This window comes from Manduca sexta, unplaced genomic scaffold (genome assembly GCF_014839805.1).
Source record: "Manduca sexta isolate Smith_Timp_Sample1 unplaced genomic scaffold, JHU_Msex_v1.0 HiC_scaffold_1814, whole genome shotgun sequence".
Classification (NCBI taxonomy): domain Eukaryota; kingdom Metazoa; phylum Arthropoda; class Insecta; order Lepidoptera; family Sphingidae; genus Manduca; species Manduca sexta.
In genome coordinates this window covers 1-26,900 of record NW_023592716.1, presented here as the reverse complement: position 1 = coordinate 26,900, position 26,900 = coordinate 1, and the positions used below count along the sequence as shown (strand labels likewise).

The following is a 26,900-nucleotide window of genomic DNA, read 5'->3' as shown; positions in this document are numbered from 1 at the left end:
GTATGTTTGTTTTAGTTTTTAGAAATAAAATGGATTTTATATTAGGGCTAGCATTTTTTTATTCCAACATATCCGCACGCAAAACTCTAACATAGCAAAAAAATATATCAAAAAAAAAATCTAAAAATCGTTTTCAAGCCCTGATTTACATATATATGGCGCACTTACCCCGAATTTGATTTGACAGCCATACTTTGTTATAATATTGAGTGATTAAAAATTATCCAAGAGCAATGCGAGTAAAACTTATTTCTCTATGGACTAAAGTGAATGTTTTCTTTATAATGTTTCATATTGGCATTTTTTTTTACACAGGCGCACTTACCCCATTTCCGGAGGCAAGTGCGCCTACTACCATTTTTTTTTTCTTTGAGCAAAATATTATTAATTTATGGTCCGATTTCCTTGAATGGCTATAGTTTGTTATCACAAAATACCAAATATTCTTAAATTAATGAAATTACATTCTTAAGTCAGCACAAAAAGAAATTATTTTGCATTGAATCCAGCTATCAAAATTTTATGGCGCACTTCTCCCGACTGACCTATTAATATATAAAATACGTCAATTATGAAATGTTTACCCTCAATATAAGTTCCTAGCAACGTCTAATATGAAAATTCTTACCAGTTTAAAGTAAACTCAAATACCTACTAATAACATCGATTGATAATTAGTCAACTGTGAAAGGAGGAATCGTGAATTCGATAGCCGCAATGAGACAAATAATTATGTAATTTGTAAAGTAATTTTTATTGGGTCAGATGTTGTGGGACCTAGACGACTTAAAACCTCGTTACTGTAGTGGTACCGTAATAAGTATACTTACCAGTGGCGAAGAGTGAGGTTTTTCGAAAGGGAACCCAACACACCACATCGGTACTATTGATATGTAAAAAAGCGGTTTGGAAATCGTTCCAATGATAATTATATTTTACTTGAGTCACGAAAGGGTAGCCGGCAGGAATTGGGTTATATGGATTCATCGCCACTGGTACCTACGCCACTAAGACCTACCTTATGCTACGTAGTATTTGTCAGTATTCTATGCTTATAAGTAGTTGTGTGAAATCGGGGTTACGATTTTATTCTCCTTAGTGAATAAATGAATGAATCCTTCTAGCCAAATTTTCGGCTACGGCGGCCAATCTCAACGGATATCAGCCAGGTACGCAGGAGATATTATAATGTACAAGTGTTTGCGCAATACACAAGTGCACTCTCTGTTCCTTCAATCTCCATAGACTAATCTATACTATTATATAAAGCTGAAGAGTTTGTTTGTTTGTTTGTTTGTTTGAACGCGCTAATCTCAGGAACTACCGGTCCAAACTGAAAAATTCTTTTTGCGTTGGATAGCCCTTTGTTCGTGGAGTGCTATAGGCTATATATCATCACGCTATACCCAATAGGAGCGGGGCAGTAATGGCTAATCTCAGGAACTACCGGTACAAACTGAAAAATTCTTTTTGCGTTGGATAGCCCTTTGTTCGTGGAGTGCTATAGGCTATATATCATCACGCTATACCCAATAGGAGCGGGGCAGTAATGGCTAATCTCAGGAACTACCGGTCCAAACTGAAAAATTCTCTTTTGCGTTGGATAGCCCTTTATTCGTGGAGTGCTATAGGCTATATATCATCACGCTATACCCAATAGGAGCGGGGCAGTAATGGCTAATCTCAGGAACTACCGGTCCAAACTGAAAAATTCTTTTTGCGTTGGATAGCCCTTTGTTCGTGGAGAGCTATAGGCTATATATCATCACGCTATATTCAATAGGAGCGGAGCAGTAATAGCTAATCTCAGGAACTACCGATTCGAACTGAAAAAATTTTTGTGTTGAATAGTCCTTTATTTGTGGACCGGTATAAGCTATATATCATCACGCTATGACCAATAGGAGCGGAGCAGTAATGGCTAATCTCAGGAACTACCGGTTTGAACTGAAAAAATCTTTTTGTGTTGGATAGCCCTTTGTTCCTGGAGTGCTATAGGCATATCATCATGCTATAACCAATAGGAGCGGAGCAGTAATGAAACATGTTGCAAAAACGGGGAAAATTATGAGTTTTGAGAGCTTCCGTTGCCTGCGCTGCGTAAACGGTTAAAGTTATGCAACAATGATGTATGACGGGATTGTTTTACTTAAAAGTTCTAAATAATATAACAAAGTCCCCAGCTGCATCTGTCTGCCTTAACGTGTTAAACTCAAAAACTACCAAACGTATTAAGATGAAATTTGGTATGGAGACAGTTTGAGACCCTGGGAAGAACATAGGCTCCCGGGAAACTACTATTTTTATAACGGAAAACTTTAGCCTGAAAAACTTTATAACGCGGGCGGAGCCGCGAGCAAAAGCTAGTATATACATAAAACTGGAAATCACCGTCATAGTTCGGTGAGACGGTAATCCGACATGCCCGGAGAGGGGCATGGGTGCCAGGAGGGTACAAGGGGGTGCACGAGCACCCTAATTTCCGGAACAAATCGCAATTAATATAACTACTTAAATGAAACTGGGAACTATCGACCACAGAGATTTTAGTATGGTTAAGCATAAGCAAATACCCGCGGGATTTTTATTTGAAATAAAAATAAAAATTTAATTACTTATATTATGTAGATACACCTCCCTGAAAGTAGTCTTGGCGGTGACCGTGAGATAGAGATCAGGCGCAGGTCCAACGGCTTTACGTGCTTTCCGGAGGCACGGGGTATCACACCACCAACTTCCTGACTCCGAGCTGTAACTGAGTAATGTTTTCAGATGGAAAAACCCAGTCACAATTATTTTGGCCCGATCCGGGATTCGAACCCAGGACCTCAGCGCAGTAGTACTCGTACAGTGTACAATTACAACTACACCTCCGAGGCAGGCCTTCCTCCTTTGTATTAAGGTCGCTAATGGTAGTAAAACCTTTAATGTTGGATAACGCATTTATCGAGGAAGGCTATAAGCTATGTATCATCCCGCTATGATCAATAGGAGCAGAGCAGTCATGAAAAATGTTGCAAAAACGGAAAACATTTATTACTTTTGACAGCTCCTGTTTCATGTGCTGCGTAAACGGTTAAAGTTATGTGACAACTATGTATGACAAAATTGTTCCTCTTAAAGGTCTAGAAAATTTATTATAAAACAAGAACCCCAGCCGCAACTGTCTGCGAACGCGTTAAACTTAAAAACTACACAAAGGATTTTGATAAAACTTGGTATGGAGATAGTTTGAGAACCTGGAAAGGACATACTCGTAGGCTACTTTCTCATCCCGGCAAAATATATAGGTAGCGGGATTATTATTTATTATGAAAAACTTTTCACACGGTCGGAGCCGCGTGGCGTAGTTGTACTACATGCGCGGTACGACACAGCTCTGAGGAAGTAATATTGAGATTTTCTTAGTACCAGCCCGCAGTAAGAAATTTGTACCCGATATGGCGCAAAGCTTACTCGCTATTACTTATGGTTTCATTTCTTCTTGCCCACCCCTTCATGGATAGAGGCGTGATATGAGTTTGTTCGTTTTTAATGCATAGCATAAATTTGAGTAGTTATTGTTTACCATTATGAGGTAAGTTCACTTTTTAATACTATATCAAGTTGAGGAAAACCAAAAACCCTACTCGGGTGCATTGTGGGTTCTTATGGTATTTTTGGTGAATATGGATGTGATACTAAATTGTTGCTGTGGATTAATTAGAATTACACTAAAGTAATTGATTTTTAGTCCTTCAAGTTTCTTTTTACAAGTTTTGTCTTGAATCATGATGAAATGAGAAATAATTTAATTTATTTAGTTTATCAGTACTTTTATTTTCATATTTACACATATAAAATTTAAAAAAAATTACATAACTTTATTTTCTCCTTTTTTTGGGTAATATTGATATGTCTTCATTCTCATCATCATCACAATCTTCACTTTCACTTTCCATGTCTTCATCACCTACTAACAAATCAGTGTATGAGTTGAAAATATATTGCATTAAATTATATATCTATAGTACAACATGCATACAACAGATCTATGCAAGCTGCAAATGTTTTAAATACAGAATGAGAATTATAGCCCTTCCCCAAACAAACAGCCTTGAGTATTTGTTCCATACATTTAGTGCACACAAGTTATGTTCAGGAATATCGAAAGATTATGAATAATTGCTTCAATTTTAGGTGGTTTGGAAGATTTGAAACCACCAAGTTGTCATTTATTTAATAGTCTATATAAAAGAGATGGTTGCAAATTAATATGATGTGTATTTGGGGAGGAAATGCATAAAGTGTTAAGTCTGCTGGAAAACCTAATAAATAAAAAATAAAATAAATAATAATAATATCACTATAAATTTTGAATAGCTTCTAAAAAGAGGATTAGCCATTGTTTTAATAGGGGCATGGCCTTAAAGTAATTTCAGCATATAAAGTCTATATTGTGCAAAAATATCAATATTTTTATTGAAAAAAAAATGTGAAACACACAAAATCCCCCCTGATCAAATTCTGCTAACATGATATTTTATACAACAATCTTTATTTCAATAATATCTGACTACAACAACCGTTTACATCTCAAGGTGACAAGCAAATTGCAGAGATTGATTAATCACTGTTTATGTGCAAAAATAAACATAATATTCTTTTAAAGCTGAAGTTTTCCTGTCTGTTTTACCCCCTAATATCGCACTCAGGAATCTCTGTAACCTCGGGTCCCAAAAATTATGTAATTAATAATTACCAGTACCACCAAGTTCCTCAATCATCTTGGTTAGTTTTGTGTTCACTGCATGTTGAAACTCTTCCAATGTTTTTACTAGAGTCAGTGAATTTGTTTCTTTAGTTATAGTATGGATTACTTTTTCGTTTTCTGATATAATGAATTTCATCTCAGATACCATGTTTAATGTTTTGAAAGCAGTAAGTACTAGGGTCTGTAGATTTTCTGTTTCTGTAAGTTGTAACACAATAAATTTATTAATGTAATATGTAATGTAATACCAAGCAGAACAAAGTTATGTTTATATTAAACAAAAACTACTATTTACTCTAATTTAAAATTTTAGGTTATGTATTTATTATTGAAATAGCAGGTCATCTGTCGCTGTCGACTTGTCAAGTGTTTTTTTAATGGCAATATATGACATTTTTGGTATGTATCGAAGGAATTTTGTTAAGGAAAATAAAAATGATTTGTTTTCTATATTGTAGATAAATTTTAAATCACCGATAGATAAAAGGTAGAAGCCATAATATAACAGAAGAAGAAAAATTGCGGTATGCACATACTCGTACACATATACTATTTCCAAGTGAGGCTCTAAAGAATGACCAAAGAAGGTCATCATGTATTCTGAGAACATCTATAATATTAAATCTATAGGTAATAACGCTAGGCATATACAAACATATGGGACATATATATGGGACTGTGTCCCCTTGCGAACCGATACGGTGCATCTTTAATAGGTACATGCTATCTTAATCCAATCTAGGTGGATTATTGCATTGCGGGCCCAGTCTAGCTCATCTAATAGACGCGTTCCATAGCATATTATTAATTATTTTAAACCGACAACACTGCAAGCGCATGCAATGTCAAGTGTCAAGCAATGTCATATTATGTCAGTATATCAGCTGACTTATTTATTTTTTAATAAATTGGACATTTAAATCTTGAAATTCACTATGTAATATGTGTGAATTTGGAAGATTTGGACCACTTATAGGTGCAATCGATGAAGGAACTTCAAACGTAAAATTTCTGGTAATATGAATAATACACTACAAATAAATACTTTATTTCCTAAGTTACGCCGAAAAGACGGCAATTTAAAAATAAATATGTATTTTGTAATGATACAGAAATGTAGCACTAGTGATTATGAAATTAAATAGACACTTAATAAGTATTACTGAATTATTTATATTTATGTTACAGATTGAATTAATTTGATACCAAATACACGTAACATTATTAAAATAGAACTAATAATAGTAAATTATTACGTTTAAGGTGTTTGCGGCCAATACATCAGAGGTGTTAACATACCATCAAATATCTCTGAAGAGGTTTAGCCCTCAGGAAGGATGGGTTGAACAAGATGCTTTAGAAATCCTAAATGCAGTGCTGGAATGCATAGAGGTATTTTTACTATAAGGCCTCTGCATTAACTTCTGTTTACATCAATAGTGAAGCATTTGTATACTTTGCTCAGTTACATTTTTATACTTTTCTTTTGTTATGATTTGAATTTACAAATATTATAAAACTAGTGTTTCTATCTTACTAATAAAAATAAAACAATTGCATATATTACAAGAAAGGACAAAATAATTTAAACTTTATATTTTCAGGTAACAACAGACAACTTAAGGAAGTTGGACATAAACCCTGCTGATGTAGTAGGCATTGGCATAACAAACCAAAGAGAGACAACAATAGTTTGGAACTCACTCACGGGGCAACCACTTTATAGTGCAATAGGTAGTTCAAATTAACTTACAAATATATTCACACTCAATTATCCTAGGCCATATTTTTATTTTTATTTAATGCTTTTTGTTGTCTGTTTCAGTGTGGTTAGATGTAAGGACTTCAAGAATTGTTGATGATCTTACAAAATTAAAGGGAGCACAATGCATTAACGCTGTTGTTCAGACTAGTGGGCTTCCATTGTCAACATATTTCTCATCTGTTAAATTAAAATGGCTACTTAAAAATGTTACTGCTGTGAAAGATGCTGTGGCTGCTGGTGAATGCCTAGCGGGCACTGTGGACTCCTGGCTTATATGGGTAATGTATAATTAACATAGGGCCATTGTGATTGGCTAATATTGAGATACAACAATATTAGCCAAATATAATGGCCCTATGGCTACGCATTGTGAAGGCTGCCATGTAGTTAGCACTTAGAGACTTATTATCATAGCTTTACTCCGTCCTTAGATAAAAAAACATCTATGAATAAGGGGGTAAGATTATTGCATGTTTTATATACATAGTAGTTTAAATCTTATTTTTAGCATTAATAAACAATCACTACTTACATCCTTACATATTATTAAATGAAGTCCCCCGCTGTGTCTGTCTATATATCTAAATGCATTAACTCAAAAACTACCAATTGCATTTTCTTACCAATGGACAGAGTGGTTTAAGTTGATGATTCACATGATTCATGAATGATAATTCATTAATAGTTTGTAAAATTGCTAATATATGATGATGATTGTTAAAGATGATGAAAAATCAAGGTAACTAGGAGCTTTCATTAAGAATGCTGCTTAATTCCTTTGAGTTATTAAAAAAGATAATTTCTACACTCACACATGATGTGGTAATTGAAAATATATTTAGACTAATACATGTACAATCCTTATCAAATTAAATATGTTACCTTAAGCATTTCATGCATTATAATTGCAGAATTAAAATTCGCAGTCAGACAGTTAGTGGTGTGAAAGCCCCAGGACCCGGTTAGCACATATAGACCTTGGTCCTGCGCCTGATCTCTCTCTGGTCATGTCAGATTGCCATCTCACCGAAATATGAGTGTGAAGGAACAGAGTGTTTCTGTGTATTACGCACATACATGGGCACTATAATATCCCTTGCGTACTTGGCTGATTTCCGTTGAGATTGGCCACCATTGCCGAAATACGGTTAGGAAGCAATCAATCAATCAAATTGTATTTTGCATGTTTAGAACCTCACTGGTGGCGTTCATGGCGGAATACACGTAACGGATGTGACAAATGCCTCTCGCACACAACTTATGTCTTTGAGAAGCTTACAATGGGATAAAGGACTCTTACGATTTTTCGACATACCGCCTGAAATTTTACCAAAGATAAAAAGTTCAGCAGAAATTTATGGCTACATTTCTTCTGGACCACTTCTAGGCGTACCAATCGCAGGAGTTAGTTCACTTTTTATGTATTATTTTTTTTATATTTTCCACATTTGTATTGATAATTAACTAAAAGTCTTTTGCAGTGCTTAGGAGATCAACAAGCAGCTCTAGTCGGTCAAGGATGCATGAAATTTGGACAAGTTAAATGTACTTTCGGTACTGGGTGTTTTCTTTTATATAATACAGGTAAACCATTATGGCAATTACAATAAAAGTGCATCGTATTTTTATTAATAGAAAATATATTTTGTCCTTTATTAATATATATCACACACAAGACTATTGTTGTAAATAAGTCTGATATTGTGCTCGATACTCGATATCACCAATCGATAGATCGAGTTGCATGTCGGGCAAAACTTGTTGACGTCACCAATCCGCATGACGATAACCTTGTTAGGTCAAGAGTTAAATTTGGCACATGAGGTCAGTAAGATGTGGGATGTTGACTCTATTATTGTCTCGATTGTCGTGTCCGTCATGGGTTGAAACGAAAAGCCTCGACCAACATCTCCAGAGGCTATAGATTGATTGTTGTAAAAAGTCGAACTTTCAATATAAAGAGAATCATAATAATGTGTTTCAGGTGATTCAATCGTACACTCCCAATATGGACTTTTAACCACAGTAGCTTATAAATTAGGACCAGATAGTCCTCCGGTTTACGCATTAGAAGGATCTGTGGCAATAGCTGGTAGGCAAAATTTTTATTATATATATTAAAAAAAAGAACACGTTTTTCTTTAAAATTAAATTGTTTTGTTACAATATCCTATTTTCTGAACATATAATATGTCAATTACCTTCTGCAAGATATGCAAATTTGTGCAAGTTCCACATTCATGAATACATTATAAAAAATTCCATTAAATTTAAACAATAAACTCTTGTGCAGGAGATACTTTACAATGGCTTCGCGACGGACTCGAGATTTTAAGCGACGTAAAAGATTCTGAATTTCTAGCCGCTGAAGTGGATGACAAAGATGAGGGCAGTATTTGTTTTGTTCCTGCATTTAATGGATTGTACTCGCCTTACTGGAGAAAAGATGCCAGGGGGTAAGTCATTACATTATCACTTACATTTCAATGCCCCTTTAAATTTGAGTTTTTATGGTTCATTTGAAGTACAAAAGTACTTCAAATGAATATTTGATTGATTATTTTTCAGAATCATGTGTGGATTAAGTGGCATGACTCGACGGCAACACATAATTCGTGCGGCACTTGAAGCGGTGTGCCAGCAGACTCGAGCAGTAAGTGATGCGATGGCCACCGACTGCGCGCCGCTGCGACGGTTACTCGCCGATGGGGGCATGGCGCAGAACTCCGTTCTTATGCAAATGCAAGCTGATTTATTGGGAATTCCAGTGGTATGGAAAGTTAACAATATTTGTTTTTCTTTCCAACTTTTTGCCATCAATGTCTAAATCGACGGTCCCCAAGAACAAAATCTCATTTGCAAAATATAAATTAAATTAAGTTTTGATAACAATTTAATTTTTGATAACAATCAATAGTTTTGAAATGAGTAATTTACATTAAAAAAGCGGCAATAGCTTAGTTGGTTGTGGAACGAACTGCCGAGACGAATGTCCGCAGGTTCAAATTCCAAGGGCACACACCTCTGACTTTTCTAAAAAAATATGTGTATTTTTCGTGAATTATCGCTTGCTTTAACGGTGAAGGAAAACATCGTGAGGAAACCTGCATACCTGAAAAGTTCTCTATAGGAATTTCGAGGGTGTGTGAAGTCTACCAACCCGCACTAGGCCAGCGTGGTGGACTAAGGCCTAATCCCTCTCAGTGGTAGAGGAGGCCCGTGCCCAACAGTGGGACAATATATAATACAGGGCTGATAATATTATTTTATTATTAATTGACATTGAATTGATATTTTCACTTAATTTAAAACCTTCATACTGCAACTAGAGCATTTTGCAGATGAGATTTTTGTTTTTGGGACCGTCGAAATATGTCAAATGCGAGCAGTCACTGCAAATCTTTTCTGGCTTCTTCGCATGAGTTTGAATAAGGTGTGCTTGTTGCACATAATATGCTGCTTGTTTGCACCTCCTTCAGCTCGCTCCTTATACCTACAGCTTTTCATAGTTGCTTTTAATAATCTGCGGGACAATAATAATAGCACAACTTGCGCGCATCACGCGTCCAGCGTGCGTATGCTTCGCTCGGGGCGTCCGAATCTTCGTAAACATGCACATTCAGATTTGGCGTACCCATATTAAGTTTTGTCACGATTTGATTAAAGACATTTAGAGCTTGCTGTATTACACCTAACTATTTCAATTTACATGTGTTCTTTAATGGTTTAAAGAACTTTGGTATGTTTGCAAGATTCGTCCATTGATGATGGAAAGTACCGCCCTTGGAGCCGCAATAGTGGCTGGGCGAGCACTCCAGGTGTGGCCTACAACAACGCCGAGTCCGCCTGCAGACACATTTTGCCCTCTATTTCAAGTGAAGGTATAACGCTTACTAATAATTGTAGAAAATAATAATTTGGCTGACTTCTAGCTACACAAACACAAATTTAACGTGAAGTAAAATTGAGATTTTTTTTTCTAGAAAGAGATATGCGACGCGTCCGTTGGGAAGAAGCGCTCAATCGATGTATGAACTGGGCAAATGACAGTAACAACGACTCGCAATTGAAGGAAATATCAGGTAGTGTATCAGTATAGCCTAACCGTAAAAAAATTGAATGCCGTATGCCATAATGAGCCTGGGTAGATACCAAATACTAGATAGATCCTGCTAAGCACCAGTTGACTGGTGATTGATTTTAAAGGACTGAAGCCAATATAATGATATTTATAAAGCATTTCTTGTTACCTTGGGGAATGTTGATTAATAAAACCGATTTTATTACATAGTTATAAAACTTATAATTTAATCATCTTTTACATTTCACAGATGAGGAGGACAAAACAACGACCGTGTTGCCGCCGGGACTATTTTTCCTTGGTACAGCGTTTCTTCTGATTATAGCCGACAAATTAAAAGCCATTTAGCATATTGTAGTCTCAAATGCATAATATAGTATGCAGTATAACATTTGAGCGCCAAAGCTAGTTTGTTTAAAAAAACGTATTAATTTATTTGTAGTGAAATTGTTAATTACCTGTTGTTAATCAAAATGTGTAAAATAATATTTGGTTTTATTTAACCTCTTATTACATACGAGTTTAATTAAACAATTTCTTTTTAGTTATTTCATACACAAGTTATAGTCGTTTGTTTTTACTTACAGTTACATTAAGTAAATAAATATTTTGTCATATACATAATGTTACCCTTTGATGACGGCAATAGGCCTTAATTTAACAGTTTTCTTGCTTATTCCTGCAGAATGACATGTATTAACAACATCTGTTACGTTTTTGTACGATTCTGGAGCTTCTTCCATCACTAGTTTAGGTGAAGCAACTCTAATAGAGATACCCATGGACTCCAACTTCGAGAGCACGTCCATGTAGTCTATATTTCTTCTAGATTTCGCACGCGATAAAGCTCGGCCCTAAAAATATAAGTATTATAATTTTGGTTATACATATATATTATGTTCACACTAAAAATATGAAAGTTCGGTTGTTTGTTACTCAGTTGTGCCAGAACAGCTGAACAGAGGGCCTACCATCATCTTTTATCGAGCGACTCAGTATTGATTCAGTTCAATATAGGTTTCTAAACTGAATCGGGTTATTTCGTACCATCATGTCATTAACTCACTATCGCATTTGAGTCGGAACTCGGTGGATGAGTGAATGAAATTTGTCTCTGGTCTGTTCGCTACACAACAAATTAAAAAGGGATAGCCCTATACGCATTGTATAAGTGTGTTTCGCTTGTTCAATACTTCGAGTTCTGCGTTCCGAAACCTTAGTTAGTTAATTCCCGATAAGTTACCGTTTATTTTGTTAAAAGCAAATAAATTAAAAATTACTAATATATACGGACTGTAAATAAATTAATTGAAAGGCGGGTATTAACTCGCTATAAACTTAATTTAATACCTTGATTTAGGTGAAAATATTTTATCGTTTGTATTATTATAAAACTAAATTTAGATTTCTGTTTCGAGTTAAAAACCGCACCTCTCGCTTTTGACAACAGTGTCGAGTTGCGCGGTTATTGTTTATGTTTTAAATTCTTGGAGTGTTAAACTGTGTTGTGATTAAAGTTTTTTATATTTGTGTTTTGTAATAAATAATGGCGTAAGTATATGTGCAAGTTCCAATGCATTTTTAACTAATTATTAAACTGTGGAAAAAAACAATTCTAAAGATATATAACTTTAAGAAATAAAGTGGTTTAAGTGCCCTTTGTTTTATAATTTTTTTATAATTCGTCCGACATCTAAAAATAAAGTTATTAGTCACTTTTTTAAATCTGAAAATACATATATCCAAAATATAAACCAAAATATTAGGACGAATTTATTTACCTTTATTAAAAAATCACGAAGTCCGACAACTTTACACGACAAAATACAAATGATGTATAAACGAAAAAGCATTCGACTTTACTGCATTCTCATAAAACAACTTAAATACAACATTTCTTGCACTTTTTTTCGCGGTGTTATTTCGAGTGTTTTTGCCCGAACGCAAGTCACAAGTGGCCACTTATACTTTCTAGGAGCACACATGTTGCAACACTATTACTTTTAAAACAGATATTGCTATTTTTTTGTGTTTAATAACAAACAAGACCAATCCAAGCACAAAAATATTAACTTGTTTTGAATCGCTTATTTTGACAGATAGCCGACTCAGTTTAGGTTCAATTGTACATATTGGTACGACAAAGAATGAATGATAGTCGATTCCGATTCAATATTGAACTTGATTATGCGGTGACGTATATTGGTCGTGTTTGACGACATCATGGTACGAAATAGCGAACCAGTTCAGTTTAGGTCCTGAACTGAGTCGGAATAAGAGATGATGGTAGGCCCACTGATCTGAATAAAATTTGGGGCAAAGATCCTATTACAAGGCTACGTTTTAGCCCGTGGAAATATATAGCGAAACTTTTATCACAGAAAACTATTTCACGCAGGCGGATCCGCAAGCAAAACCTAATACGTAATAAAATTTTAAATACTTACAGCTCCATGGCAAGTACTTCCGAAGGTCTCAGTCATGCCTTGGTGTGTGCCGGTAAGCACGTAGCTGCAAGTTCCCATAGTACCACCAATCAGCACAGGTTGTCCAGTAAGCTGATAGTCAACGGGAATTAATGGGTGGTGCGGCGGGAATGCTCTTGTAGAACCCTAGAATGATAATTGTGCAATAAGTTTAGTATTTATGTGAAATTTGATTAAGGTAGAAACTCATTTAATTTTGGAGTTGGTTATAGTATCATGGCTATAAAATTGTTTTAATATCTGGGAAGAAAAGTGCAGTGGGTGGAGTTTAGGATTGCATGTGGTTTAGCAAAAGTACCTTTCTGTGCACAAGCAAAGTTTTTACTTTTCCATCAACAATGTGCTCTTCAACCTTGGCTATATTGTGGGAGACATCATAAATGACATGCATGTCCAAGTCATCAGGAGCCATTTTAAACTGTTTGGCAAATGCTTGGCGAGTCAAGAAGGTCATGGAACTACGGTTAACCCATGCGAAGTTAGCCGCCGCCGCCATAGCCTTCAAGTAGTCTTGACCTTCAACAGAATGAATTCGCGCACAAGCCAGTTGTCTGTCATTGGTTTCAATTTTGTCTCTTTTCATGGCTTTTTCCATTTGTACAAGAGCATCAGTAGCAACTTGATGACCAAACCCTCGACTGCCAGAATGAATCATCACACAAACTTGACCAGTCCTCTCTAAACCCATTTTTCCTGCAGCATATTTGTCATATATTTCATCAACAACTTGTATTTCTGCATAATGGTTGCCAGCTCCCAGCGTACCTAGCTGTGGCAATCCTCTTTTTTTGGCTCTTAAACTAACTTTGGATGGGTCAGCATTTAACATCCTCCCATATTCTTCACAATGCTCTTTATCCTCAGCCCACACGTAGCCTTCACGCAGAGACCAATCCATGCCCATTTCTAAAGCTTCTTCCATGTCACGTGCATTCATAGGAATTATACCTTTAGAACCCACACCAACAGGTATGTGATCAAATAAACTCTGCGCTAATTGTTCCTGTAAATAAAATAAAATGTTATCTTACTTCTTAGTAATATTGCAAATGTGATAATTAGTGGATATGTTTGGATATTTGTATGTAAGCAACATATAGTTATCAATTAAAAAAAAAATATTCAAAATATTAAAACATTATGTTTATGAATCTCCCAAAAAGTATATACCTTTATTGGTTGAACATCTTTTTCATGCAAATTGGTTCTTAGTAGACGTACACCGCAATTAATATCAAATCCTTGACATGTCAAAAGCAGCCATGTTTCCTGAAAAATAATGTTGATAACCATATTATTCATTTTACAAAACTTAGAAAATTATTACAGTCATATATAAAAGTAAAAGTGGTGATTACATAAATGGATCAACAAAATAAAAAATGTGACAATTAAAGCTTGATAACAATCATTTCACAGAAATAATTAGCCAATTCGATAAGAGCTAATAAGTTTATCTACAACTGATTCCATTTACACAATGTTGTTCCTCTTCACCCCTTCATTCCTTTTACCACTATTAAAAATTTTTGGAGCTTAATATTATAAGTATTTAATAACATAATTACAACAACTGTTTTACTACAAAAATTCTATTCAGGTAAGGAAAACTAGGAAATTATTTTCTACCCTTCTTTGTATTATCTTTTCTGTATTGTTATATCTACATGTTAGATTTAAACAATAATATTAGCAAATTTGATTACATTTTAGACAAAACAAATTTAATCTATACAGTGTAATTTGGCATTGTGTTATTAAATGAAACGGCATTATATTATATTATTTACTTCTGCTAACATTGGGCTAAAATGGATAATACACAACATAACATAAATATGGTTTTACTTTTCTGATTTTTTGATCATGACCCTGTGTACACAAAAAAAAATCATTACAGCTATCAATACTATTATATAAAGCTGAAGAGTTTGTTTGTTTGTTAGAACACGCTAATCTCAGGAACTACCGGTTCAAACTGAAAAATTCTTTTTGTGTTAGGTGGCCCTTTGTTCATGGAGTGCTAAAGGCTATATATCAACACGCTATACTCAATAGGAGCTGTAATGGCTAATCCCAGGAACTATCGGTTCGAACTGAAAAATTCTTTTTGTGTTGGATAGCCCTTTTGCCTGGAGTGCTATAGGCTATATATCATCACGCTATGACCAATAGGAGCGGAGCAGTAATGAAACATGTTGCAAAAACGGGGAAAATTATTAGTTTTGAGAGCTTCCGTTGCTTGCACTGCGTAAACGTTTAAAGTTATACAACAATGATGTATGACGGAATTATTCCTCTAAAAAGTTCTACAAAAATATATTATAAAACAAAGTCCCTGTTGCATCTGTCTGCTTGAACGTGTTAAACTCAAATATTAAGATGAAATTTGGTATGCAGACAGTTTGAGACCCTGGGAAGAACATAGGCTCCCGGAAAGTACATAGCGTGACTTTTATAACAGAAAACCTTAGCCCCGAAAAAACTTTATAACGCGGGAGGAGCCATGGGCAAAAGCTAGTTTTACTATAAATACTTCATTTTACTAGGAATATAATTACCAACTATCATATTCAATTAAATTCATTTTGTGATAATATAATGAACATATTCCTTATCCTTCCCTTTTTCCAAATAAAAAGTGTAGCTAAATTGTATATATTGCACATCATTGCTTAGGCGAAAATACAAACACCATTCATTTTTATAGTTATGAAAAGAGATAAAAACTTTGTCTTATTTACAAAACAAGAGATACCAAGACTCATCAATAATAAAATGTGTGAAAAGAATATTTGTGACTTTATTTATTTATCTTATTGACTTGTCTCTAAACAAGATTGTAATGGAGCAGTATATGCAATACAAGGTACTTTACTTATTTAAAAACAATCTTATATTTTGTCTTATAGGTTTTGCTAGTAGAGCATTAAGATGTAATGTTCACCTAAATTACTAGAAAAATTAAGTAGGCATAAATAACAATAACAATGAAATAAATATTTAAATTCTTCATTATAATGCCTTAATGTCTTGGTGAGATAATGTATAGTCAAAAAAATATTAATCTAGGTAAGGCATGTTACAATATTTATTATTAATTTATTTTACACTTTATAAACATCAATGTGTAAAGGTGGACTCAATGCCAAAAGCATTCTCTACCAGTCAACCTTTGGGTGATGCAGAGACGAGAATAATATAGGTAGGTATAAACACAGTAATACACCATTTTTTAAATATTCTAAACAAAAAACTTATCAGATCTGGCACACAAAGTAACTGACATCTGTTATATGGATGCAATAATTATTGTCCCCCGGATTGTCATTTCTGTCAGCAGATTGATATTGAGTCTGTACCAAAATCTTCAGATGCTCTATAGGCCAAGAGCCATATACAATAAGCAATATTCCTGCATATGGGTTGCATTGCAAACAGTTTCTTCACTTTGAATCCCTGATAACCAGTGGCTTGGGTTACGAGGAGATGGATTCATTTTTTCAGTATATTTTTATTTGCATTGATTTCCTTTTAGATATACATATATAAAAAGAATAAAAATTACTTTCAAGATAAATGTAGTTGGTATCAGCTACACATTGTTGTAGATAATTTAGTTGAATAGATTGTGGGTTTAACCCCCAATTAGTGACACCATTCCTTACTGTATTTCATCATCCCAATTATAATCTTTAAATGTTGGATAATGCACCAATGATGCTATAGCAACATAGATAATCAATGCTGCTATGGGAAATTATAATCTCAGAAATGAATTCAGAAGGATCCAGATCCAATTGTACAACACATATACAAGGTGATATAAAATAAGTAAGTCCTGTGAATCCCATGCCCACAATCTTTATCACAAAATAAAAAATATTGTGCAACATTAAAATCGAAGCCAGAACAAGACCAAAGTTCTTCGAAATTTCTCAAATAATGAACCGCGACAAATAACCCTAAAAATAATTATTAATAAAGCAATTGTTTAAAAAAATATAGTAATTAAACACACTTTTTTACCTATAGCAAATCCATAGCCCGAATGAACGTCGGTAAGCCCACTGACCGGCCAACGATGCCCGGCAAGGCTGCAACATTTGCGATCTGTTTCACGCCAGGAAGAAACCCTCCGGTCATGCCAGGCCTGCACGCATTTCGCAGTTCATCTAACATTAGTTTTCAAGTGTATTATTCACATAAAATACTCCTTCGACATTCATATTAGGTTGGAATCCCATTTTAATTTTCCAACAATATGGGTTGATCTTCTCCAAATATTTCAGCTCCTCGTTATACTGCCTTACGACCATCTTGATGAAAAATTGTATCAATAAAAAATAATTACTAATATTAACCGAAGTAGACCGTGTAAGAACGAACAAATCACCGGTAGAAATTCTAGTAAGAGTTGACACCTTAAAATTATGTTAGATCCACAGCAGTAGTGGGACAATTATAACATTTTGTGTAATAATGTTCATGTCAAAATGTTCTGAGAATGATTATATATCTTAATTATGTTACATAGAGTTTAGTTTTGGTTAACAAAACTTTAGATTACATCTTGTACCAACATAATAGACCTAAAAATTTATAAAGTATGTTGGCTATCAGAATAACTGACAATTAGCCGCCATTATTGACGCTACAATTATTATTGTTGGACTTTATTTGCTAATTCTTTGTAATTGCGATTTAGTTCAATAATAACTCCAATTTTCTGCCGAATACGTTGAGTTGAGCCTGCTTCTCCGTTTCGTGTATATTTTTCTTGAAGAAATTTGTGTCGGGTGTGTTTACGAAATAGTAACTCTTATTATTCCGAGACATAGAATTGTGTTTACATTTGTATATTTTATTGATTTTGTGTGCTACAATGGAAAAAAGAACTAATAAAAAAAGCACTTGCGAAATCTACGAATTTGCCTTTGCAATGATTGTAATCATGGTAATTGTCGATTAGATATATCTGTAAGGTATCATACTGTTCAATTTCTATATAAAATTGGAAATAAATAACTTAAAATTGTACTGAAGTTAATTTTTGAGTAAGAGACCTAAATACTGTATACAATTTATATATAAGAAATCCGCGTAACATTATTGTATATTTTGTAATAATAATTTATTATTATATAAAAGGAATTATTTAAAATTGTGGACATTTTACTTATATTCTAATTTATAAATAATTTATACCTGTGTAAGATTTATGGTTAGCAATTTTTATCTATATAAAATTATAGATCGAAAAAGGAACGTCCCTAGTGCGGAGCAGATTTATAGTAAGTTGGCATCCCTGCGTCATTTTTTATACCTAATATTGGTAGAAAATCTTACCTAAACTGAACTCATGTATGTTTATACATACATATGTAGTTATTAGTATATTACTTACTCTATGGTCCACAGTTGAGACCTGGATGCTCAGAACAAGAACAAGTTGTTGTTCTTGTTCTTGTTCTTTGCTTGTCATTGTTCTGAGCCTGGATGATTTTTTTTTCTTCGTTGTTTTTTTTTTTTTTTTCTTCGTCCTTAGAGGACAGGCTATAGTCTTACGACCATACTGCCTAGTCTTACGTATTTTCTTCGTTGTTAGAAGACAGGCTATAGTGTTACGACCATAATGCTTAGTCTTACGTATTTGAGAGTTGAAACCTCAGGTTGAGACTCAGGGTTGAGACCAAGTGACGTTTTTTTTTTAATTTATTGCTGTCCATGGATACAAGACTAAGTGACTCTCGAACAATGTTGTCAACTCCATCCTAGGAAACAACAGTAAAAGTGACCTAAATAGTTATGGAGGATAGACATAACCAGAACCATTTCGTGTTATGGAAGAGTGTCAGTCAAAAAGCTCCAAATAATAATAGCGCCATAGTAGCAAGTGGGTAAATTTTAAAGATTTAAGATAAAAATCCAAAATTATTAACGTACGATTTTGAATGAAACAAAATAACGCTTCCGCTTTGTTAGCGTAGAGATTTTATGTACTGCAGTTACAACCATTTACGTATGTACATCACTATATTAGTCATGCTCAAAATATATGGCGTGATCCAATCTATTTAGTTTTATTTGCGTCCGAGCTAATTAGGAAGTCACTACACAAACCTGCAAAGCATTTTTATTAAGGTGGTAGCTCAAGGTCCATTTTCATACATTTTGTTTCGGCTTTAATCTGGGTAACTAAACAAGTATTGGCAAGTAATTTAAATTCGTCGTTTTTAGTTCTCGCAGTTGAAAATTAATAAATTTTTCTGCCAAAATCGTTTATTACCCAATTAATATGTTTTTGAACATGCACAGACAATATATAAATTAGGCTAAGAAGGTGTAATGCTGATCTCTTTAGAATGACAATCCGGATGTTCCGAACCCACCATCGAGTAGAGCATAGACTATAGACTATTACTATAGAGATGAATGTATCTCAAAATATCGATACTTTTTTTTTTATATATGTTTAGTATTTCATTATGTTTGTTGTATGTATGACGTATCACGTATATTATACAATCAGTTACAAATTATAAAACGTTTGATACCGTAAGACAAACAAAAATAAATTTTGACTAAAGCTCATTACAAGTGATTATTTTTAACAAATATATCAGAAATTTCGTTAAACCTACTACACACTCAATATCAAAGTCACATGAAATTTTAGGAATATACTAGATAAATTTTATGTACGTCCTTAAAAAAGGCGGATTTAGTTTACACCAAAAACCGCATAAAATGGTAGTCATCTTCCATTGTTATTCAATTATATTGACCAGTGCTAGTTACACCGCTGAATACATGAATCCCAAAATATTTTTTTTTTTCACATATGACCAAGATACCGTCCATAGCTATGATTACTAACGTAAAAGGTTTTTTACAACATATAAGGCCTGTTGAAATTTTCCAGGATAAAATTTAGTCTAAAACTATAGATAGTTTTAGATTAAATTTTATCCAGGAAATTTAGGAGATGGTTTAAACCAAAAAAAAATGTTTAGAAGGAAGAATATTGATATGTCAAAATACAAATTATCGATAATGTTGTATGCATCCCTATTTTTTGATTTCATAACCAGGGGTCAATTTTATGGAAGAAGTAGAAGACGATTTAGTGTAAATACTGTGTAAATCTACACAGATTGACGAAATTCTAAAACTTAATAAATTATTTTACACTGGAATCATGGCTGCATTAATGAAACTTTGTAATATGCCGGTTCTCCAAAGAAGTGTGTGGAATCACGTTAGAAGAACAAACCGAACCATTTCAACCTCAAAGAAAAACAGCGATTCTGCTACAACAACTTGTGAGACGGCAAATGAAGACAAGAACTGGGTGAGCTACGGATTCGATTACACTAGCAAGGAGAAGGATACTAACGCGCATAATGCGTCGTTTTTTTTTAGTGTCTCCTTATGTTTAGTAATTGGAGGTGCGTGTTGGGCTTATTCCCCGGACATACAATTGAGAGATTGGGCTCAGCGAGAGGCCTTTTTAGAACTACGTCGTCGTGAAAAGCTGGGTTACCTCCTATTGATCCCAATTTCATTGATCCAAAACAAGTGAAACTGCCTTGGATGAGGAGTTGTGTGATGTTGAAATTATAATTTAAAATATTAGTTTCGGAAGGCAGTATGTATATACCATCATTGTAGATTTATACAGGTTGAACATTAATAATGAAAACCAAGGTGTAAAGTTTTCATGATGCAAATGGGAAATTACCAGGATTCCTCATTGTGAATGTTATGTCAATATAGCAAATAAATAAATATTAATGTTTTATTTGAACAATTCTTGTACCTTTTTTACTACAGTGATAATAATAATAATAGCACCAAGCTATTTTTAGAAGTAAAGCACAAAAATTCAAAAAGTAAAGGAAGTACCAGTATTTCTTTAGAAATAAAATTACATGTATTTATTTTTATATACCTGTAGCAAACTTTATCCTTACACCAGTGATAATGATGATACAGGAAGAAGGAAATAATTATTAGTGCCAGTTTATAATAATATTTATTATTGAAAATATAAATCTATACGTACAAACAAAATTGTAGATATTTTAGGTCTGTACATCGTACATCAAATGTTTTTGGAAAGAAAAAATCCTGGAAGGCGAGCAGAATAAGTAACAACGAAATCTATATGTTAATATGTGAAGAAAAAACTTAAACCCTTGCAAGCACATTATACACATGAAGGAGTATAAAATTTGGCATAATTTGTTTATATAGAGAAGGAGTGCAAGAGAGCCTCAATAACTTTCAAACTTAATGAATTGCAGTTGCATATCAACCATTACATTTGTATAAAATATTTTGATAAACATAACATTAACTGCCAATAAACAGTATCAATTCCACCCAGAGTTTCGTATATTGAGTACTGTGTGGCACAGAGTATTAATCTTGGTATAAGCAATCAGCATAACATTTATAGATACTTAGCAAAGTTATAGGGGGTGCATTTCTCTTTTTGTTTTGCAATGGGTGCTTTTTATATTAACATTTTATTAACATTAACATTATATATTAACATTATACTCGGACCTCAGTTCAAAAACAAAGGCGGCCATAGGGGCGGAGGACGAATCGAGCAAACATCCAGGGCCTCGCGCGGTGCTCTGGAGGACCTTTTTTGGCATCTTACCGATGAAACAATTAAAATCAGGGAGAATTTAGTATGCCCGGAGCAGAAGCGGCTCTAGCTCATGTGCCGCCCGTGCAATTAATTCCTTGGCGCCCCTAGGAGACAATGTAATCTTTAATAAATTTGATAATATTAAATCAAAAGTTATTGTGTAAAGTAAAGAAGCCGCTCGCCGGCCTTAGCACGGGCGCAGGTTGTTTGAGACGGATATAAAAGTATGTCTCTTAAAACGTGTGGCGAGCGGCGCCCCCTAGCACACTGCGCCCGTATGCGGCACACAACCTGCATAATAGGTAAAGCCGCCTCCGGCTCGTTGGCTCGCCTCAGTTTTCTTTTTTCTCCTGGAACCTCGTATCGGGTAGATTTTTGAGACGGGGCAGTAAGGGCACCTCTCTTAACAGCTCAAGCAACAGGAACAATTTCTTAGAAGAATGTCCATAATATTTGAAGAAAGATCTGCATTTACAGATTTTGAAAAATATGTACATTTAGCAAGAAATCACGGCTATGTATGTACGTAAAAACTTTTTTTTGATGTTAATTCATCCTGTTGCTTTTGAGGATTGAAAGACTCTGTTGGACCTTTAGATGTTGAGGACTTGGTTACAAATTGCAAAATCGTTGTCCATACATTTTACAAGAAAAGGGACTGAAAATCGCTCTTAAACATAATAAAACTAAACTGAACTGAAGACAAGTAGCCGCCATTTTATTATAGTTTTTAAGGCTAAATCAAATGCTGCCTTCATAATTCTTCAAGCTACTTGGTCTTAAAAGAAAGAAGTCTAAAATAGCGGCAAGCTAATTGAATTTTAATACTTATTACGAATTATTTTACGGCCAAAGAAATGCCTAAATATTTATTTTGAAGGCTTATAATAACATCTTAGCTTATAACTAAAACATTCAAGATTGCACTTACTTTACAAATAAGTACTGTAACATTACATGACGATTTTGCAACCACTGGCAAGTCAATATAAAGAACCTTAAATAAGTAGTAGGTAGAATGCTCGGGAAACTTCGGGTCGTGGCGAACATACTTTTATATTTCTAAATTATTTCCCAACCTTTGATTCCCCAGATCCTATCATGTCCAAATAATAGATAACTGGACATTGGCTTAATGCAACTAAACTGCGGAGCCATTATACTTACCTGGAAATCGCATAAAAACAACTGTAGATGTTTAATTTTCGTATGTGTCCAGAATTTGGCCTAAATGCATTATATACTTACTTACTTAATATTATAAATACGCGGCACGCGAGAGAAACATCATCTAAAAATACGAATTTAATCAGGGGCGGATCTAGAATTTGTAGGGCCCTGGGCTGAAACTATTTAGGGGCCTATCTAAGTATGAGTACTTAGATAGGTTTAGTTGAGTTGTTTAGATAGGATTAGTTGAGACTAATAGCCATGTCAAAAAACTGTTTCTAGAATAATATATTATTATTATATATTCTTTATTGCATAAAAAAACATAAATATTACGTCAATCTACGCAAGTATTAGTTGTACAAAAGGCGACCTTATTGCTGTGGTAGCAATCTCTTCCAGGCAACCTTTGGGAGAGAGAAACCGAAATAGTGATATATATATATATAAGAAATATGAACCTCAATCATAAGCCATATTTTTATTTTAACTACTTTTTTATAGTAAACAATATATGAAAAAATGGTAAAAACATATAAGTATTATTTTAATAGTCCTCTGAAAAATGCAAATTTTATTTTTTTCAAATTGAGGTTTATATAGAAGACACACATATAAAAGAAAGTAATTTTTCTGTGCCATTGATTTCGGATAAAAATTGTGGCTTCCATCGTGTACACCGACTGCTAAGTCGGATGACAACCGATGTGTATCAGCTAAAATCTCCGCTACTTTCTAAGTTATATTTTTGTAAAATATGAAAAAAACTCATGAATATATGTATAAAATAACCTAATAGTTTCAATAAATAATATTCATTTTTTATACCTTAAAAAAATAATGAAAATCAGCATGAAAACATCCTTTTATACGTATTTACCCCCTTAACTCAATTCATAGAAATATGCAATTTTTCATCAATGTTTTTTATGACATTATTACGTAGAAATTTCGTCCGTAAACCGACTTTACGGACAACCATTTTAAATTAAAATTAACGCCTATTGTTTTAGCGGGGTCTGGGGGCCCCTTGTAACCTGGGGCCCTGGGCTGCAGCCCAAGCAGCCCTTAGGTAGATCCGGCCCTGAATTTAATAAAGCATCCCGCTGTACTACTTTGCGCGCCGCAAGTTTGTGACGTCACGGCGCGATGGTAGAGCGCTGCATTTTATTTATTTTTTCTACACATTCAAAGTTTAATAACTTTAAAATTTTTTAATACTTGCAAAAAAATCACCTTTATTAATGATATACCGTAATCTTACTATTCATATACTTATATAAAAAAGAAAATTTTTAAGTAACAAAATGTTCCTTATGGGTATTTTTTTTATCTAATAGCATTGATAGTAAATTAATATGTTAAGCTTATGTACTTTAGGAGAAGATAAGAATAAATTTCGATTACATATATATTTCCTTAAAATACGATTAGCGCACCGTTTTGCTGGAGGTACCGCTTAATTTAATTTATGGCAAAACGTCATCATCATTAACACCAACATATAAGTATTTTAGTCAACTGCTGGACATGGGCCTCCGCCAATACACGTCATTTCACCCTATCTTCGACTTGCAATGTTCTTGTTGCAACCAGCTTCCGCCAGCGACCTTTCGCATACCGTCACTCCAACTAGCTGGGGGTCGTCCTTCACTGCTCTTGTCAAGTCGTGGTCTCCACTCAAGAACTTGTTTGCCCCAGCGGTTGTCGGCTCTTTGACAGATATGGCCAGCCCACTGGCACTTCAACTTACTAATCCAGTGTGCTATCGGTGACTTTAAAGTTCTCTATCGAATAACGGCAAAATACGTAGATAATAAAATAGACTAAGAACAAACCTTAGTACATTGTAAGATAATATAATGGCAAGACTACGACTGATAACAATTTTAAGAAGTAAAGTGTAAATTAATAACCTCTACATGCGCTTATCTAAAGGTAACCAGTGGAATTAGTATAGGTACATAATATGTCGTATGGATCTCATAGCGGCTTACGACCCTTTAACATGGACAATTTTTCCCCCAGACACCGCTGCATAAACGCTATTTTCATTAGCCACAATAGCATTAATACAAGCTTGTACACTAATTTCTCCTGCTGGTTCAAGTTTGTCGCCAGATATTTTCCACCTTCGTATGCATCCGTCCCAACCGCCTGTCCAGACGTCATTATTGCTGGTCGTCAGAGAGGTTACTATCATGTCACTGACCTATAAAAAATAAAAAGTAAAATGTTAAGCGATGTCTGTAACATTTATGAAAAATATACTTATGCAGACTTTTATTTCGCATCATACGTACATAAATGGTTTAATATGCAAATGTTGTTAGCCATTCTGCATATTGAGAAATTACAAATTACTATAAAACATTAAAATATATTCATCTACTATTTACCAGGGATATTATGGAGCTCCGTAACCGTAACCGAAACTATCGGATATCCGAAATAAAAATATATCCATAAACGTAACCGTATCGGTTAAAATAGTTTCGGATAAGTTAAGGATAATAATATTATGTTTCGTCAGGTTTTGTTTCACCGCTCACACGCCATCTTGTAAATGTAGTTTGTTTGTAATTTTTAGTCGTAACATAACCTCATTCATAAATAGTAAGTATGTTTTTTATTTAGGAGTAGGTACTTATTTAATAGTGAAGGAATAGTGGTGTGTTACGTACTAAACTGATTTATAAGGACAAAATGCGTCCAAAGTATTTACTTTAATTTGGACATGTTTTGATCAAGTTGAAGGCAATTTTGCAAAATGTAGACAGTGTGATAAAACTTTTCACGGAGAGGAGGTGGCACTACTTCACTGAAACTTCATCTCAAATTAAAACACAGAGGTTTTCCGAACACCCATGTTCCCCAATTAGTTCATCGATAATTAATAATCGACGATGACGACGAACGATAGTTAGTAATCGTTGCCCTACTGTATTACATAATATTGTTATTTTACTTTAATCTAATATCCGTAACCGAAACTATCCGTAACTAACGGATAATCCGAAATAATTACATATCCGTAACCGTATCCGAAACCGATATAATTTTATTCCTATATCCATATTCGTATCCATATCCGAAATATTATATCCATAACATCCCTGCTATTTACTATAACGTAAATAAAAAAATTAAAGTCGCCTGGGCATATAGAACGCAATGAAAAGACGCGACGTATATAAATTTAGTAATATTTCTTTGTTAAGGCGCTTTCTTACACTGCGCCTAACTTTTATATTGTATGTAAAAAGTGTACCTACCTTTACTTCGTGAAGAACTTTAAACGTTGTTTCAATTGATGCATCATGCATACGCAAATTATTTCCCCTCGAGCTAATATGAGAAGTCGGGATCCCGATATCCTTAGTGGAGCTCGACCTTCCATCGTGTGACGGGTAATAAACTTTGTCTTTGATTCCTCTAAAAAAATAATGTTGATTGTGTTTTTATTAAATATTAAGTAGGTACATAATTAGTTTAGGTACCTATCACTTGCTATAATACGCCTCAACAAAAAATATTTAACGGAAAATAGGTTCCTAATATACTTTCTTCTTGAACGATAAAAAGAATTCAGTTTACAAGGCACGGCTAACATTTTGTGCACCATTATAAATTTTTTAGTAGAGAAACCTGTTGAAAGGGCAGTTTTTAAGAATTAAATTTTAACCAAATAGATAATGAAATTCGTTTTGGGCATCACATGTGTGTGTATGTGTGTTTCAATTTGAACATTATGATATTACGAGAGTTTTGCAAATAATCGACTGTTCTAAGTACCTATAACTGTCCAAGGTTCAACAGTTTCCCTACTTACCTAAAAACTGTCCTGTCTATATGTTTGTGTTGTTATACCTCACACATACATTTCTTAAACCTCACTCACCTGGTTTAATTTCAGTAACAGTAACGTCTAGATCACGTGCAGTAAAAAGATATGGCTCACTAAACCAAAGATCTTTTAC

At 34.1% G+C, this 26,900-nt stretch overlaps 3 protein-coding genes, 1 long non-coding RNA gene and 1 pseudogene across 6 annotated transcripts; 2 read left to right on the top strand and 3 right to left on the bottom strand.

Moving 5' to 3' along the window:
* Positions 1 to 3,789: 3,789 nt before the first annotated feature.
* LOC119191704 lies at positions 3,790 to 5,353 on the bottom strand. 3 transcript variants are annotated; one of them, XR_005113513.1, is made up of 3 exons: positions 5,049 to 5,175; positions 4,742 to 4,951; positions 3,790 to 3,955 (listed from the first exon to the last, which is right to left on the bottom strand). It is a non-coding gene; the product is annotated as an uncharacterized LOC119191704 (long non-coding RNA). The 3 variants fall into 3 exon arrangements; XR_005113512.1 differs by having other exon boundaries at positions 4,742 to 5,353; XR_005113514.1 differs by having other exon boundaries at positions 3,790 to 3,952; positions 4,742 to 5,098.
* Positions 5,354 to 5,598: 245 nt separating this feature from the next.
* LOC115448172 (glycerol kinase) lies at positions 5,599 to 11,085 on the top strand. The gene is given in 13 exon segments (XM_030175516.2): positions 5,599 to 5,767; positions 6,017 to 6,145; positions 6,358 to 6,487; positions 6,579 to 6,796; positions 7,710 to 7,922; positions 8,000 to 8,102; positions 8,503 to 8,610; positions 8,812 to 8,974; positions 9,087 to 9,288; positions 10,271 to 10,376; positions 10,379 to 10,399; positions 10,502 to 10,600; positions 10,850 to 11,085. Coding segments are annotated over 13 exon segments (1,662 nt in total). The 5' UTR covers positions 5,599 to 5,695; the 3' UTR covers positions 10,948 to 11,085.
* LOC115448173 (RNA-splicing ligase RtcB homolog) lies at positions 10,797 to 17,530 on the bottom strand. Its single transcript, XM_030175517.2, is given in 8 exon segments — positions 10,797 to 11,453; positions 13,047 to 13,211; positions 13,384 to 14,088; positions 14,256 to 14,328; positions 14,330 to 14,354; positions 17,115 to 17,144; positions 17,147 to 17,272; positions 17,275 to 17,530. Coding segments are annotated over 8 exon segments (1,482 nt in total). The 5' UTR covers positions 17,405 to 17,530; the 3' UTR covers positions 10,797 to 11,225.
* A 2,628-nt stretch (positions 17,531 to 20,158) lies between these two features.
* On the top strand, positions 20,159 to 20,898 carry LOC119191705 (NADH dehydrogenase [ubiquinone] 1 beta subcomplex subunit 11, mitochondrial-like). Its single transcript, XM_037445579.1, is given in 3 exon segments — positions 20,159 to 20,620; positions 20,623 to 20,676; positions 20,679 to 20,898. Coding segments are annotated over 3 exon segments (426 nt in total). The 5' UTR covers positions 20,159 to 20,286; the 3' UTR covers positions 20,717 to 20,898.
* A 3,865-nt stretch (positions 20,899 to 24,763) lies between these two features.
* On the bottom strand, positions 24,764 to 26,897 carry LOC119191702 (annotated as a pseudogene).
* Between the last annotated feature and the right edge of the window lie 3 nt (positions 26,898 to 26,900).